At 40.9% G+C, this 17,487-nt stretch overlaps 1 protein-coding gene across 5 annotated transcripts in view; it reads left to right on the plus strand.

Annotated features, from left to right (window-relative positions):
- Positions 1-17,487, plus strand: part of DPP6 (dipeptidyl peptidase like 6) — a 524,565-nt gene that overhangs the window by 365,579 nt on the left and 141,499 nt on the right. For all 5 annotated transcript variants that reach the window (XM_079300903.1, XM_079300904.1, XM_079300901.1 and 2 more), the window contains exon 3: positions 3,978-4,076. In XM_079300903.1, coding sequence (XP_079157029.1) covers positions 3,978-4,076 — 99 coding nt within the window. The remainder of the gene's footprint in view (positions 1-3,977; positions 4,077-17,487) is intronic.

Below are 17,487 nucleotides of genomic sequence, written 5' to 3' on the forward strand. Positions count from 1 at the left end.
CTCTGCTCTCAGAGCCTGTGGAAAGGGGACAAGCCCACAGAAGAGACCATTAGGCTTCACCAGTAAAGAAGGACACAAGGGAGCTGGAGAGGGGCTGTTGACAAGAGCATGAAGAGACAGGACAAGGGGCAATGCCTTCAAACTGGCAGAGGGGAGGTTTAGATGAGATATCAGGTGGAAATCCTTCCCTGTGAGGGTGCCCACAGAAACTGTGTCTGCTCCATCCCTGGAAGTGTCCAAGGCCAGGCTGGGCAAGGCTTGGAGCCCTGGGATAGTGGAAGTGTCCCTGCCCATGGCGGGTGGAATGAGATGATTTTATGGTCCCTTCCAACCCAGAAGAGTCTGTTTTGGGCACATCTTTGCATTCCAAACCAAGCTTTAGTGGCTGAGGGTCTCTTTGCCCTGGTGCTTTCATGCACATAAATGGGGCAGAGTGAGAATGCAGGCATGTAGCCCATGCTCAGACACAGGAAAGTGGTTACCTGGACCCACACCTTGGTCTAAGACTGGGAGAGCTTGGGCAATCTCTCAGGTAGTGTCCTGCAAAGTCAAGAACAGGTGAAGTGGGAAGTGGGGAAGGTTTGCTTAGTGGGGCAGATAGTGATTAAGGTGTTTAATAAGTGGGGAAAATGAGGATTTGTATGTCTTTTCCAGATTGTATTTCAAATCAGCCCAAACATCTAAAGGTTTTAACTCTGGATTCAGATGGGCTGAAATCCCTTCTGGTTTGGGTTTCTCAGGGGCAGGTCACTCACCCTTCTCCAAGATTAGCACAAAAACTGGGAGCAGTGGACTTTGCATTCAGCAGGCACTGTAACTTCAGTGGCAGTGCTCTATTACTAGCTAATGTTTATGTCTTATTTTAAAAAATCCTAAAAACATCTCAACATTTCTATGATTTGTATATCCTTTGGCATACTAGCATAACATTGTCAAAAGAAGCAGTAATTGGTGGAAGTTTACATTAAATTACACTATAGGACACCACACACACACCCTTGCCTGTGCTGAGCCTCTCAATTTCAGGGTGTGTGAGTTCTGCCATTTCACCCACCTGTGAAAAATGTTAAACTCTTTATACAAATGATAACAGTGTTGTTCTAATGGGCAGCTCCTCACTTGTCACAGCATGTGGCACCTGTGCAGATCCCATCCCATTGTTTGTGTATTTATATAAACACATGCAAATCTTTCTGAAAGTCTGACCATGAACACACACACAGAGCAAAGGAAAGGAGGACCCAGTCCTACAAATTCTATTAGCCATTGTGCTTAGGAACAGGCTGATTTCTCATACATCTGTGCCTGATATTTAAAGCTTTCTGGAGATATACATCACACTTGCTCCTTTCAAATCTGACCTTTTAGCTGAAAAAAAAAAAAAGAAAGTATGCCCTAATCCATATTAAATTTTTTGCAAAATCCATAAGAAACATTTCTCAGAAGTGGTACTGAGCTAGTCATTGCACAGCATTAATTCACAGCTTGCTGTTTGACAGTCAAAGGCATTGCCTAGAAAGCTTTTTAGCTCTTGTGACACTCAGAGCAGGGCACTATCCTTTAACCAGCTGTGCAGGAGAGCAATTTGTTAACCATAGTTAAATGTAAATGTGTATTTTACACCATTGCAAACAGGTGGGATATTACAGAAGGGAGAAAGGCTGCCTGTTTGCCTTGTCTAGCCACTGCCTTTTGGGTACAGAGGGGTCACCTGGGGGAAAAGAGGGCTCAGGTGTGCCCAGAGATCCAGCAGGTAGGCTGAGTTGGGAATGGAGCTCCTGGTGTGCTGGCACAGAGAGATGGAAACACTGTCCCTCTCATGCAGTGCCCAACAGGCCAGCAGGAGTGTGAGGAGAGCATCTGACACCAGCCTTGGCTGGGTACCAGGGGTGATGGATGGATGGAAAGGTGAGCACCCAAAGGTGGCTGTAGCCTTCTGACCTGTCAAGCAGCCTCTGAGCATGGCTGGAGCTGAGAAAAAGCTTGGGAAGAGAAACAAAACAGCGAGGTCAGCAACTTGCTCCTTTTTGTTTGAGTTTTCTGGATCTGTGGAGGATCTTTGTTGTTTTTTTGTTCAGGAGAGCCACAGATGTCAGTTCAGCCCAGGCTGGTTTGGGTGCACTGACTGCAAGGATGAAGAGCAGGCAGAGGAACCCAAACACAGGGTTCCTGTGATACCTCTAATACTGAATCAGAACCAATATGGGCACAGTTTCTACTTGGTTCTCTCAGCACATTGCTGTGGTGTTTGAGTGCTGGGTTTGTGACTTGGCACCCAGATCTCAAGTCCCTGTGCCTTGCTGCCATCTGATCTGCTGGGCTGGGGATGTGAATGCAAAAAAAAAAAAAAATAAAAAAATGGTGGCACATCCTAGTTCTGTCCTTCCATAAGTCCAGAGAGGCGTCCAGGTCCCTGCAGTTGGGTGTGGGCAGCACAACCTTGTTCAGACACCCTGGGGCTCTTAGGATCTGCTGCTCAGGGCAGAGTGGGTTGCCTGAGACTCACATCCTCCATAAATGTCTCCACTAGGGCCAAAGGAATGGAGCATATATTTGAAAAAGCCCTCTGAACTACCTGTCTGTTACAGGAGATGTCACTAAATCTGGTTTTGGTCCTTGTCACCTCCATTTTCCATTTTAATAAATAAAATAATGCAGAATAACTTGGCATAATGCTGTCACACAGAGGGATTTGGCTGAGGACTTGTATTAATGGGTTCTGTTATTTGGAAGCCACAGTGAACAGTGTGGTTGAAGTCTCAGCCAGACTAGGGGAAAACATGAACATTGAAGAATATAATTTAATTTGGTAAAAGTGAAAGTTTGTTCTGAAACACCTTTTAGTGGAACAAAACACTGTTCACAGTTATTTTTCTGTCATTTCAGGTAGCTCAGGGGCTTCAATTTAGTACAGCAAAGACTTTTTTCCTACAAATAAGTGCCTTCAGGGTCTGATTCCACTTTTCCAATCATAAGTGTTTGGTGTAAGTTTAGCACTAAACAATATTAAAGATATGTAAGGCTCCCAATAAACCTCAGGCATGAGAATATGTGAGGAAAGATACTGAAACACACATTCCTGCTGTGGAAATACTCAGAATGTGGCCTCCTCTTTTCTTTAAAAAAATAAATGTATTTAAAGCTGACTGAAAGGTTTCCATGAAAATATTATTTCAGCAAAAAATTGAATGTTGACAACAAATTATTCATAGAGGGTGACTGCTTGTCAAAACAAAAAATAGTACAGTTGATGGGAGAAAAGAGGGAGCATTAATCAAAATTGTTGAGTTTTCAAATTTGTAAGTTTTTCTCTAAAATTGTCAGTTTTGATATTATCATGTTTACAAATGAAACTGTATATCCATTCACTAAAAATTAAAATTAGTATGCAGCTATGCAACACCTAGGGATTAAGGGTTATGACTCAGACTTTTCAAAAATATTTTTGCAACCTAATGTCTGATTCCCATGGAATATCTTTTGTGAATTTCTGAAGTAATCTGTGTGATTATAAGATTAAACACCATTCCAACTAGGGTTTTATGTTAAACTTTTTAAGGAAATAAAAATATAAGCTGAAAAAAATTGGCCATTTTAACTACTTTTAAAAATGCAGCTCACAATTTCAGAAATACTTTAATCTTTAGCTGTTGAATAGTAAACATTATATATCACAATGGGTGTGTTTGCATGATTTAGATTATTTTTTGATCATGTTATGTCTGAAAATGTATTTTGGACCATTTCTTTGTCTTTTTGTAGTTGGTAAGATCAGGCATACATAGCAAGGTTCTGTTAGTGAGCCATTGGGTGATCCTTTTATAACTTCAGCAGTGGGAAGGGATTTGTGTGTGACACAGAGCTTAATGTAGAGCTGTTTCCAAATGAGATATGACCTGTCACTATTCACAGTTTCTGTGCTTTCAAATGCATTTCAAAGTTGAAATAATGGTAGATTATTTTTGAATGTTTTACAGTTGAAGATAACAGCTTGTCTCAGAAGAAGAAGATAACAGTGGAAGATCTCTTCAGTGATGATTTCAAGATTCATGACCCAGAGGCTAAATGGATAACTGGTGAGTTTTGAGCACTTTGTAGTATCTTTGCTTTGCTTCCTTTCTCCCTGGCCATTACTTTTTTTTAATGTACTTCTTAATTCCTCCAGTTCTTTTTGTTGCTCCTGAAATGACAGGATCAAGGACTGGTTGGGGTTGGAAGGGACCTCTGGAGATTTTCTTGTCCAATTCAAAGTTCCAGCAGTGAGAGCTGTTTGCCCTCAAATTCCTATTTTCAACCTTCAAATTCCTATTCCAGTTTTCCTCCTCTTACACATGCAAACACCACTTTTTATCTAGGGCTGCCCAGTGGGCTCATAGGCATGGAAAACTACAGCCTCTTTCTCAGGAGCATCCAAAACTTAGTAAATGATGGCTAGAGGAAGTTGTTGGAGCACCATCAATGATTATTTTACCAGAACCAAAACTGGAGGTTTATATTCCCTCATCAAATCCATGTTTTTCCTGGCAGAGAGATGAAGCAATGCAAACAGTGGTCCAGCAGCAGCTGGGCTGGGGCTTGCACACAAGCCATGTGCTTCTTTTATCCTCTGCTGCCTTACATTTTCCAGTCAGGGGAAAAACAAATAATACTTGAATGAATGCATGTTGGATTTGCTAGTGTGGAGCTTCTTTGGGGGATGTAGATTCCAGCTCTCACCAGAAATTGCCACAGTCAGAACAAGCTTTGGAGAGAATAAAATGATTTGTGGTGTGCTGTTCATGTGAGTTCTAGTTCAGCTCCTATTATCATGGAAGTTATGAGCTTTTCTTTTGAATTTAGTGGGGAGCTGGATCAAGGGAGCTGGATCAAGTCCTTCCTCATGTTTAGATTTCCTTGTCTGCTGTGCCCATTGGGAACAGGATTTTAATACCTGTAATGAAAAGTGAGAGTGTTAAAGGGTAGTGCTGAATTAACACATTCCCCAGCTGCAAGTTCTGCCACCCACTCAAGCAGAGGGGAAGCTGTTGCAGACAATAAACACCTTCACAAACACACCTGCCAGGGTGCAGGAGCTCTTTTCCAGCCTGTGCTGTCCATGGGAATGATGCTCCCCATCACCACTTTCTGGGAATGATGATGATGATGGAAATATTAGCTGCATTCCTGTTCAGGGTTTTTTTGGGTCTGGAATCCTTTTCCTTTTAACACAGATATCCTGAAGGCCCTAATGAAGGAAATGTGTTTTACTGAGACCTTGACTGCTATTTTTTTATTTGCTGAAGTATAGCAAACAGAGCATAGTGGAGGGAATGATAATGAATTAACTGAACTTTGCAGGAACAGAGAATGAAGGATTGCCATAGAACTGGCACTGATGAGTATCACTTCATATGGACACAAGGCTTGTTTTCTACTACTGCAGTCTGCTGTGAAAAAAACAGCATTTCCCTTGCTCTTTCAATTATGGTCAAATACTAAAGTCATATAAACTTTTAACAAGATTCTGATCTTAAGTGTTTTAAAATCCACCTCTGTCCTCTCATGCACCCTTAATGACTCCAGTGCCATCTTGCCTCTGAAATTACTAAAATGTTGTTTCTGTAAGAAACAAAACACAAAGACATATTGTGAAAGCATACACAGAAATTTTGGAGTTACTTACTCTATTGTTTTGATATGGACAAACACTGTCACTGATTTCAATGCATCTAAAGGAAGTTTATGAAGCCAATAGATACCCTGCAGATTTCCCAAGGGTGACTTTGCATTTTAGAGCAAGATGCTGATCTATAGTGTCACTCAACCCAAAGCCATTTCACATTAATTGCTTTCCTGTATTATTTCTGTTGGATATTTCACAGCTTCCTCTAGCTGGCTAAATTGTGAAATTGGGATTAAGATGAAAGACCAGTAGCCAGATTCCTAAGCACATGTTGTTATTGGTCTCTTACTTTTCAGTATGCAAATGAAAGACTCCAAAAATGCCAAAGCCAAACAAATTAACTTAGTATAACAAGAATGCTGGAATACCTGAGCAAAATAAAAAAAATCACATTTTCAAATAGCATATTCAAGTTGGATGACAGCTTAAAAACCTAGCTGATGCTTTGTAGGGATCCACACAGTTGTTAAAATAGAAGTATATAAATACAAAATAAATGGGTAGCTGTTGTGGGACCTTCTTCCCTTTCCTCTCCTGTTAGTCATACAGCAAAATATCACAGCCATTCAGAGCTCTGCAAAATTCAGTCCTCCTGGCTCATCAAAACTCTATTTCCTTCCTTTCCCTCTTCATTTTTGCAGAAGAGGGAAGTTGGTGGCCACAGATGAAGCATGCTGCATGTTTAGAAGTATTTGAATCATCTGAGGAATTTGCACCCAAAATAATTGTGCCAGTAAAATATCTGTGTTCTTCCCAGTAAGCAAGGGTCTGATTCAAACACTGAATGAGGAAGGTCTTTCCTTTATCTGGAATTAGTCTTACAGCAAGTGTTTCAATAAATAAAATATTTATGTTCAGGGTCACATTTAAAAATATGCTGAAAGTTCCATGAAATTGATGTGATGAGCTCATGTTTTAGTATTTTCTCAATTATCAGTGGGCATGTGGAAAAATTTCTAATCAATAGATTTGTGTTGGTCTATTGATTTTAAAGGACCTAGGAAAAAAAAAAAAAGAAAAGAACCAGTCTCAAAGGTGGCATACAAACATTTTCAGTATAAAGATTATAGGCTTTGTCTCAGCTTTCAGTCACAACTTGTGGCTTATTTGTGGGTATATTTGAACCTTTTTTAATTGGAATTGCAATTAAATTCACTTGCACAAAGTGGCAAAGTTGTGAATATTAACATTTTACAAGTTTTGTGATGCCACTGTAATTTCAAATTGCACTTTTATTCAGTGGTTTAGGGAGAGGAAAGAATTCTTTGTTTAATTAGGATCTGTCTTTTGCTGTTCTTCTGCCCTGACCACTGTTGTCTTCTGCTCTGTTAAGAACAATCCAGAGAGGAGCAATGCATTCACAGAGCTCATAGTGACAGGCCAAGGGGAAGGGCTTCAGACTGACTGAGAGCAGGTTTAGACTGGATATTAGGAATAAATTCTTTACTGTGAGGCTGGTGAGGCACTGGAACAGGGTGCCCAGAGAAGCTGTGGCTGCCCCATCCCTGGAAGTGTTCAGGTCCATGCTGGATGAGCTGAGATAGTGGAAGGTGTCCCTGCCCACAGCAGGGATTGGGACTGGATGATCTTTAGATCTCTTCTAACCCAGGCCATTCTGTGATTCCATGATTCTGGGACTAGAATGGACAGCTCCAGAGTTTATTTCTATTTCCATTTCCAGGGGCTGCTATTGGTTAGGTTTTCCCTGCAGTGTGAGAAATGCTGACTATTGTGAAAGTTTCATTTTTCACGACAACGTAGCATATATGTGTGACATTACATACAGGTGTAAAGGAGTTAAGTACAGGAAGTTGGGGGTTCTGCTGGTGATTTATTGGCACCCCCTTATCCAGCAGTCCATATGGAAATAATCTGAGCTGTGTCTCTGCTCCAGCCCCATTCATCCCACACCTCCTGTGCTCTTCTCCTCATACCTCCATGCCTCACACTCTGCACTGAACTTCCCTTTCCTGTACAACTCAGTTATATTTTCCATACACTTAACAAGCATATGAGCTCCAATCAGTGGCTCTTTCCATACTGTGCATCTTAAATGCAGTATGTGAACATTTCTCTGTTTTCATATCCCCCTCCACAGCCTGTCAGGAGTGTCCTGTGCCAGCCCTTTGTCTGCCCTCTCCCAGCTGACAGGTGGCCTGATCGTTAGTCTAGTCCCTAATTGTTTAGCAGTTCTGCTCATGAGCACCACATTACCTTGTAATTAGGCTTCACAATTACTGGGCTTTTCCTGTAATTTCTCTCACACACATTTTAGCTCAGGTTTCTGAAAAGCTTGATGGGATGGTGCAATGTTCTTGTAATGTTCGACAAAAAATGGGACAAAGGAATTTGTTGTCATTTTGTGCTGAAGAGCAGCTTTAAACAATAATTCACAGTCATTATTTAGACCTGACCTGAGAAGCCAGCTGAGTCATGCATTCTGGTTTTGTGGCCCCTTTGAGCCACAGTGATTCCTTCCAGTGTGAGTCTGACCCAGCACCCTGAGAGCTCTCCTTCCTCAGGGAAGGAGCATCATGTAAAAGAGAGCAGTGGAGACTGAGCTGTACATCCCACCTGGGCAGATTTACACCAGTCTTCTGTCTTTGTACTTAAATGGCAAATAGATTTTGTCCACTTTGAAAGTACTTGAATGCTATTTCAGTTAGAAAAACATCAGAGCAGCCTCTAATACCCTGACAGAGGTTATTGCAATGGATTGGGTGCAACATGTCAGTCCTTACTTTTTAGAGGGTGCTTTTCCAGCCTTGCTGTAGGCATCTTATAAGACAGTGTATTTAGCAGTGGCTCTTGTCAGGAGTTTGGGCTGGAGATAAGAGATTGGAGGTTTTAATTAGGAGAGCATTTTCCTTGGGCTAGACACTGCTCAGACCTGGGGAGGCAATCCTTGCAGAGGAGGTTGTGGCCAAATGGGAAGAATAAAGGTTGAAATGAAGAGCACAATGTATTCCAGCAGTGAAGAGCTGTCCCAAGGTACAGGACAGCAAATGACATGTTTAGGGTCACAGGAACTCAAAAAATGGGAAAATCAAGCCCTTCTCTCTAAGGTCCCTGCCCACTCACTTCACCTGCAATACTGGGAAAATAATATTTATTCTTATGAGAAGAGGAATAATGAGTAAATTAGCAAGAGGCTTCAAATGACATTTTCAGAAATGTCTCAGTTATTTGGAAACCTGCCACTCAGTGAGAGCCAGGATCATGGTGTGCCCAGCTTGCCTCTGAGAAAGGCAGCTGGGCTTTTATCTCAAAAGTCCCTTTGAAAAATACACTAATAACTAATATCTAGATATAATGAAGTAATTCTTTTATCTTTAATACTGAAGCACATATGTTTTGTTGCATGTTTCTCTAATAACATCATAGAATTGCTGGGCTCTTTTAAAGTCTAATATTGAATTTAATGACCTAGAACTAATAGGTTTTATTTACCATGCTGAAAAAAGCACAGTGTAGTGACTGAGGTAATTTATTTCAGTTTACCTTTAGTAATAATGCTCAGATCAACAATACTTAGACAGCCCAAATGCCCTCAAGCCTCTTCTCTGCAGTGTAAATCCATTGCACTGTATTGATAAAAGCACTGATGCATTTCAAATGATCCAGATGCGTGTGGAGTAAATGAATTATTTATAGGTTGCTTTGCATAGATATTAAGAACTTTGTAAGTGCTAATATTTTTCATTATGAAGAAGGCTTGTGCTTAGGTGCTGCCTTGACAGCTCTTTAGACTAAAATTGCCCTCCTGTAAGCTACAGCATGGCTGACTGGAGTGCAGGTTCCTCTGGGCTGCTTCTCCATGGGCCAAAAACATTCATAGAACCATTAAGATTGGAAAAGACCTCTGAGTCTAACCATCAACCCAGCACTGCCAAATCCACCACCAAACCATGTCCTAAGCTCCACTGACATGGGGTTTGAGCACTTCCAAGGATGATGCTTGTTGTTCCAAGGATTCCACCAGGTCCCTGAGAAACCAGTTCCAGTCTTTGACCGGTGAAGATTTTTTTCCTAAATCTGGCATGACTCACATTTATTTTTTCTTGTCCTATCACTAGTTACTGAGGAGAAGAGCCCAAATCTCCCATGGTACAGCCTTTTGTCAGGTCGTTGCAAGTGGCCAAACCAAAAGGCAGCAGGAGCCTTTCTCTTGGCAAGGCTGGGCTGTCAGCAGCCATCTCATCTTTCTCTTTGCCATCCAAGGGACAAAGCTGCCTTCTTGGCACTGCATGTTGCAGTCTTATGCACATTTGGGATGTGTGTGAGGAAGGAGTTCCCTGTGCAGGAATCCTTGAACCCCAGTGCCATCCCAGTTCCTGTTATGTTAAATGAATGTAAGGCAGGAAATGTTCACAGCTGGTTTTGTTAGTGTAAATCTGGAGAAGGCATAAAGAAAACTGGGTTACTCTCTCAGAATATTTGCCCACCTTGTTCATTAGAAATATTAGCTCATTAATTTCAATGTGTTTTAAATGTGTATTAAAAAGGCAAATTACTTGGTTTACTGGTCTTAATGGTTCAGAGAAAACTTTCTCCACTCTCAGTTCAAACCTCATATACAAGCTCATGGCAGCTTCTTTCTGCAGAAGTTTTATGAGTGTTTTGCTTTTGAAATATTTTTGAAACACTTTCTGAATCACATAGAAAGATGCCTGGTGCACAGCACATTGGTTTGGAGTGTCTGAGGTTCAGTGAACTTCCAGGCCCCATTAGAAGGAACCCCACAGCCTATAAGGATGAACTTACGCTGAGGTAAAAACACCCTCACTAAAGGAAAATCCTCTATGGGCCAGAGGAAAATACAGGGGAAGGACTAAGAAGGCTCTTCTGGTCTAACATAGCAAGGTTTTGCTGGGGATGGCCTTCAGAAACCCCCTGCTATGATTCATAAAGATATGGATGTTTGGTAAATGAACTTTTGGGTAGTGTTGGTGCCAGTGGAAGTGTCCATGCACTTTAGAGCTGGTTGATCACTATTCTTATTCTAAATGCCTTCATGAAGTGGCATCCTGTGTTGCCAAAGCAGAGTAGGTAGGAGATCTTGCTCTGTCATCACTGCCACACTGAGGAAGAAGTAAGGAATATGTTAAACCATTTGAACCATAATTTTGATTTTAGATCTCATCCTGGATCATCTTCTTCAGGGATTTCTGGGGATCTGGGAGGACTAGAGAGAGTTTGTCCCCCTCCTGCCTTTCAGCTTCTGGGCAGCTGCCCGAGTTCAGCAGTGACAGTAACCTGTTCACTAAGGACAGGAAACTTGGGAATTAATGGCTTTTTAAGAGACTGTAATAGGCCATGGAGGAGAGAATTCCTGCCATGCAGCTGTTTTCTTCATTGCTGCTAGAGAGAATGGAATGGGAAATCAATTTGGCTCTTTCAAAAATCAACACAGTCTGCAGGAGCAAGCTGGGGAGGAGTGTGGTGCCAAGGTTTGGGCAGAGCCCCAGTGCTCTCTTCTCTGCAGTGCTGGAGGGCTGGTGGGACACATGTGCTGCTTTTGCACTGAGAAAATAATTCTTTGGTGTTTACAGCAACTTCTGAATTTAGAAGGAGAAACATGCTTTACGTGTTGCATAAAGTCATGTTTGGGAAAAATATCACACCCTGGAAAAGCAGAAGTAACAGAGTAATGGTCAAAAGGGGGTTTTGTCTGTGGTGGTTTTGAGTAGTTTGATGTCTTGAGGAGGGCAAGATTTCCAAAAGAGCCTAAGCCTATATTTAGAATCCTCCATAGGTAACCTAATTTCTCCAAAGCCTGCTGAACTCTGATCATTCCCCTGCTTGCCATGATTGCTGTTGAGCCTCTGAGTCAAACATCCTCCTGAGGTATCAGCATATGGCTTTAGTTAGAGAACATCTAAAACCCCACATGCATTAAAAAGTGGCCCCAGGCATTCAGTGTCATTGCTTTCTGTTTGTTACCTCCCTGCTTCTTGCAGGCTGAGTGAAGAGTCTGGCCCAGGGACTGGGCTGGTGGCATGAAGGTCACCTGGCAGAAGTGAGATGCAGGGAATGGGTGATGGGGAGGGTGGGGACAATGGGATGCTGCACAGTCACTTAGGGGAGAAACAGGGAGGATCTTGGGGGTGTTCCAGGTGGAGCAGGAGCTGGAGTTGTGTGAAGAGTGAAAATGAGTCTGGAAGTCAGCACTGCTGAGAAGTGGCTTAGTGGCCTATGATAAAAAGCTGGAAAATACATTCAGTTGCTATGGCAGCATCAAAGAGAACAATTAGTGAATCAAAGATGATTGGAAGAGGCAGGAGAATTCTTTGGACTTCCTTTCTTCTTATCTAGGTTCTGTTGATGTCTACTGCCCTTAACTGCCTGATTCTGTTCCCAACTTTTTTTTAAAACAAAAGAGGAAAAATAGACTTCCCCCCAACAGGCAACATCCCAGTCTCACATGTTGGACCAGCAGGCTTTTCTAGACTTTCTGTAGCCATTAACAACAACAGAATCCCCATTTCCATTTCAAGCCCTGCTCCACTAAAATTCATGCTTTTCCCTCAAAGTATCAGCATCAAGGCAACCCTCCTGTTGTGACTGTGTTTGCAGCTTCAGGGAATAATTTGCAGTTGTAAAAGGTGTGTGAAAGCTAAAACAATTTGGGCTCCTTTGTGTGTTAAATTTGTAGTTTTGAGGTAGAAATGCTCGGGAATTATGTAGAAGCTGCCCCCTTTGCTCCTCCCCATCAGCTGCCTGTTGCTCTAAGGTTCACTGCTCAGTGTTCCTGGTGGTGGATGCAAAGCTGATAAATTCAGTGCTGGATCCTTTTACCTGCCAGCCAGGCAGATACACTGCAGTGACACTGGATTCACAGTGGGGAGCCTTTTGATTAAAAGATAAATAAATTTTAAAGCAGAACAGCAAGGATGGAAGTGGGAAGGAAACACTACCACAGGGAGCAGCAGCATCTGTGGGTTTGGAGAACGTGGCTCACAGCAGAGGTGGCAGACCACAGACACAGACCCACATGCACAGTCCTGCCTGTGTGCTGAATACTTTAAACCCAGTCAGGAAAAGGATCAGGCTTTTTTCCTCCTGCTCAAAGTGGCTTGAATTCAAAACCCTGCTGCTCTCAGAGCTGAAGGAAAGGCACTGGTTTTTCAAGAGTTTAACTGGGAGAGGGATTAGGTGTTCTCTCAGTGGGTGTTAGTTAAAAATCCATGTGAATAGCTACAAGTAGAGTATGACACCAGAAGATGCTCTTCTCCAGGTAAGGGTGAGTCCCCAGCTGTCCCCAGCCCTTGGGGAAGGGGACACTGCAGTGACAAAAATTGTGGTAAGAATGACAATAGAATGGCAAAAAGAATGGCAATAATTGCATTCCTGCTGGTTGAATTTGTACTAAAATTAAGATGCTGAGTTTTTTTCCTTTGACTCTTCAGAAGAATGTAGCACAGGCAAGAAGAGGGAGAGAAACAACGTCTGTGCTCTATTCCTGGTGATGGAGCAAGCTGGGCACAGCTGAGGGTGATGGTCTCCCTTCCCCAGGAGTTTGGCAGAGTTTCACCATGAGGAGCATTGTTTTTGGAAAGAGTAAAAAAAAAAGTATTTTGCTTGGATCCAGCACTGCTTAGTAGGTGTGGGTAGGCAGAAAGGAGACTCAGTTTTGAACTGTTGGAAAAGAAGGTCAAGAAAGAGGATTTGCATGAAGTTGCTGAAGGTTTTCCAAACAGTCAGGCTGATTTAAGGATGGAAAAATTTTAGGAAAGATGCACTTCAGTGATAAGTACCCAGGAAAGCACAGATAGAAGGAATGAGGTGCATAATTGCAGGGTATGCTGAGCAAAAAAGCACATTCAAATGAGGACTGTAAAGGAGTGATGGGAAAAGAAGAATTCTTGGGGATGTTCAGGCCTCTTGTTAAGCCATTGTTCCTAATTACTGCACACTGCTGATACCTTCAGTAGTGATTTCCAGAAATGTTTGTGTTTTGACACAGTCCATCCCTGGGAACCTTTCGTTCTCTAGGATGCAATTTTCTTACCTTTTTTTTTTTTTTTTTTTTTTTTTTTTTTAATATATTTTAATCAAGGCATTTTTCTGTTTTCCACACTGCCCTGTCCAACTTTTATTCCCTCTTGGAGATTTTTACTTGGTGCAAAGAACATTTTCCTGACTCAGTATCTTTCCCAGAGCTTGCTCCACTGCTCTTGGACACTTGTTGAACATGGAATGCTTACCAAGTATTAATTTTAGCAGTATGTATTCTACTTGTTCCTTTTAATGAACATTAAATAAATATATGCTGAGAGACCACAATTAAATAATTTGAAGGCAGGAAATACTGTATTTCTAGTGATTAAACTTTATATCAAGTCTTTGTAACTGAAAATTTAGCAGGCAAAGATTTACTTATCAAAGAAAAAAGTCCCTGGTGAGCTTGGATCTCCTGACTGGATTAAGCTGTTGAATGTATGAAAAGCACTTTTTATTTTTTTTTTTTTAACAGGAAATAGAGCCAGACTTATATAATTCATTAAAGGAAATTTAGAATGAGATAATTATCATTGATCAAGGGAATGTAATTATACTTTAAAACCTCACATCAGTGGAAATTCAATTAAGAGCACAGGAGACCAAAGGTTTGCCCAACCCAAAATTCTGTTTCCATCAGAGGTGAGATGTGTGTGCACAAGGATGAGCAAGAGGACAGTGAACCTCTCTCACTTTTTAGCTCAGAGAATTCTCAGATCCTCTTGTACAATTTTTGTTTAGTTGCCCAAAATAGTTTTCTCTTCTAAGGCACTTTCCAAGCACCCTCCAGAGCCTCCTGAATCCAGAATTTCTGTCATCAATGAGTTTCTCTGACCTAAGACCTGTTGAAAGAAGAAGGGTTCTTGGGAACTTGTTCCTGTTTGCTTTGCTTTATCAGCCTTAGATCAGGACTCTGGACAAATGTTTTCCACCTCTAGTGTGCAATTTTAGAGAGGATGGGATGGGACCTGCACACAAGGAGTGCACAGAAGTGTTTGGGTTAACTTCTTAAAAATGTTGAAATTATTTAAGTTCCATAACACTTGAAGACAAATCTATGCATGCAGAATAATTGTTTGACCTTAAAGAAAAGCCAGATGATTTTGCTGTGTTACAGTTAAAATCTTTAGGTCCCTACACCAAATAATGCCACAGAAAGTAATCATGATGTCATAAAATTGTGTAATCCAGGTCCCCAGCAGGGATTCATAGCTTCATGGGAAATGTGCACTGGGTCTGCTGGGTATGATGCAAAGATTTCATTTTGCTACTTGGCTTAAAGTTCCAGTCTGTGGGGACAGGTATCACACAAATAGTACCCTAATTTGATTCAAAGAAGAAATGTAATAAATAAAAACAGTTTTAGTACTCAGAGTACTAAAATAATAATATTTAATCATAATTACTTCTAAATGATTCTTCAAATGTTAATTTTATCTGCAGGTAAATGGAGACAAATCCATTTAATTGCATTTGAAAATATGTTTTTAAAATATCAGTTGTTTTTTTTTTTTAAAGGCTTATACCTGTCCTCCAATGCTTGGAGTTCATAATCATTGACAAAATCTGGGTAATCACCTTCAAAGCATTTTAGCTTTCCAGGGAAGGCAGAATGGCAGGGTGGAAAAAATGTAAACAAAGTCTAGTAAGAAGCAGGGAGAAACGTCAATGTTCAAGCCAAGACAAGTGAAAAAAGTATCAATTCAGAATAATTTCTTCCATGATGGGCAAAAATCTGGGTCTATGAGATGAATGATTATTATATTGGCATGTGCTTGACTCTATAAAAATTGAGTCCACAATGAATGGTGGTGACTGCAGCAGTGCAGAGAGATTTTGGTCTTGTTGCAGTCATGTTCCAGAAATGTAATTCATGCAGAGTAAGCCATTCCAGGGTCTGGCTGGAAGCCCTGGCCTTGCCATGCATTCATAGTGGGAATATCTGAGTAACCTGGTGCCTTCAGGCAGGCTGGGATGGGAATATCTGAATAACCTGGTGCCTTCAGGCAGGCTGAAGGGCTTGGATGAACATCTAAAACCCACCAACTCCGGACAGTGCCCGGAAATTTCCCCAACACTCTAATTTGTTGCCACCCTAATAAACACTCATTCTGTGCTCAGCAGGCACTTTTCCCATTTCCTGGTGGCCAGGAGCCCATGCCAAGCTTGCTCCTGCAGCTGGCTCTGCCAGCTCAGCCCCTGGCAGCCAGCAGGAGTTCTGCACATATGCTGGGCCATGTGAGAGTTCCCACTGTCTGCCACTGCTCCAGCTGATGCTCTGACTCATTTTACAAGACAAATTGCTTGGAATGCTCATGCAGAAGCCAAGATGCTCATTAATAATTTGGAGGTATTTTTTCCTTCCTTGTTCTCCTTCCCATGGGGAGCAGGCTGTGAACTGGGACGTAAAAAATGTATTAAAACACTTACTTAAAATATGCCCAAAAGTATATGTGTGTGTTTATATCTATATCTATATCCATATCTATATCTATCTATATCTATGTCTATATCTATATCAATATCTATATCTATATCTACCTATCTATACATAGATCTAATCTCTATCTGTATATCTATATCTATATCTCTCTATCTATATCTATATCTATATCTATCTGTATCTATATCTATCTATCTATAGATATAGATAGATATAGATATATAGATATAGATAGATATAGATATAGATATACATATACATATACATATATTTATTCATTTATTCCATGTGTTTCATATTTTCTTTCTCCCAGGTGTCAGGGGCAGCATTTGTTAGGGTTTGCTATTACCTTTTGCCTTGAAGCTGATACCAAACACAGCAGTAGGCATAAGATATGGCCTTAAACCAAATTAACCTTTAACATAAATGCATGCATATTCTTTTTCTATTTTCTAATTTTAATGCTTCACAGAGAAAGGTATTTTTTGAAAAATACACCAATAATTATAATATTCCTGATTTTTTTTTCCCTAATTGGCACAGAATGGCTAATATAGCTATATTATCAAGCCAGAAGACTATGAATAAGAAAACAGGAGAGGCATTATTAGAATTCTATAGTTTATATTTGCTTTCCTTCTTCTAGGGCAGGAAAGTGAAAGCATAATCAATTTTCTGTTGCAATCAACTGTTTTTAGGAGAAACAATATTGAACTATACTTGGGAGAGAAAAATACTAAAAAAAGCCTTTTTATATCTGGTTTGAGGGACATGATCACCTTGATCACTGCAGTGAGCTTGGGATGCTCCATCCAACAAAGATAGATGGTAATGGGAATAGAAATGGTCCAGAGAAAGATTAAGATCATGACAGAAGCATGGAAATGCATGATAAAAAGAATTGCCCTGAGTTATAAAGAAATTATGTAAGGATAGAAAATAAAGAAAAAATATGAAGAAGTCAAGTGCTTTTCATTAAGGGCATTCTTTGGATTTAATCTCATCTGCTGAAAATTCCTAACCCATTGAGAAGGTATTATTGGACAGAAGGTTGATGAGAATTGGAAGGAAGGAGCATTCATTATTTTGGTGTAACTATTTTTCACCCATTGCACTTAACCAGGTGTTTATATCATCCCTTTTCCTTCTGCACCAGCATCAGCACTGTTGTGTTCTTAGCAGCTGCTCGAGCTTCAAGAGCAACAGAACAGGCAGTAACAGGTGGATGATGTTGGTTCCATGGTAGAGAGAGGGAAAAAAAACAAGAAGTGAAAGAAGGGATTCAGGAATCTTTTCTGGGGTTTGGTGAGGACTCTGTAAGAGCTGGCCCAGACACTGCAGGCAAACCAAACCAATGTGCAATGCTGAGGAAAAGCTCCTC

The sequence above is a fragment of the Erithacus rubecula genome, assembly GCF_903797595.1.
Source record: "Erithacus rubecula genome assembly, chromosome: 3".
Taxonomy (NCBI): domain Eukaryota; kingdom Metazoa; phylum Chordata; class Aves; order Passeriformes; family Muscicapidae; genus Erithacus; species Erithacus rubecula.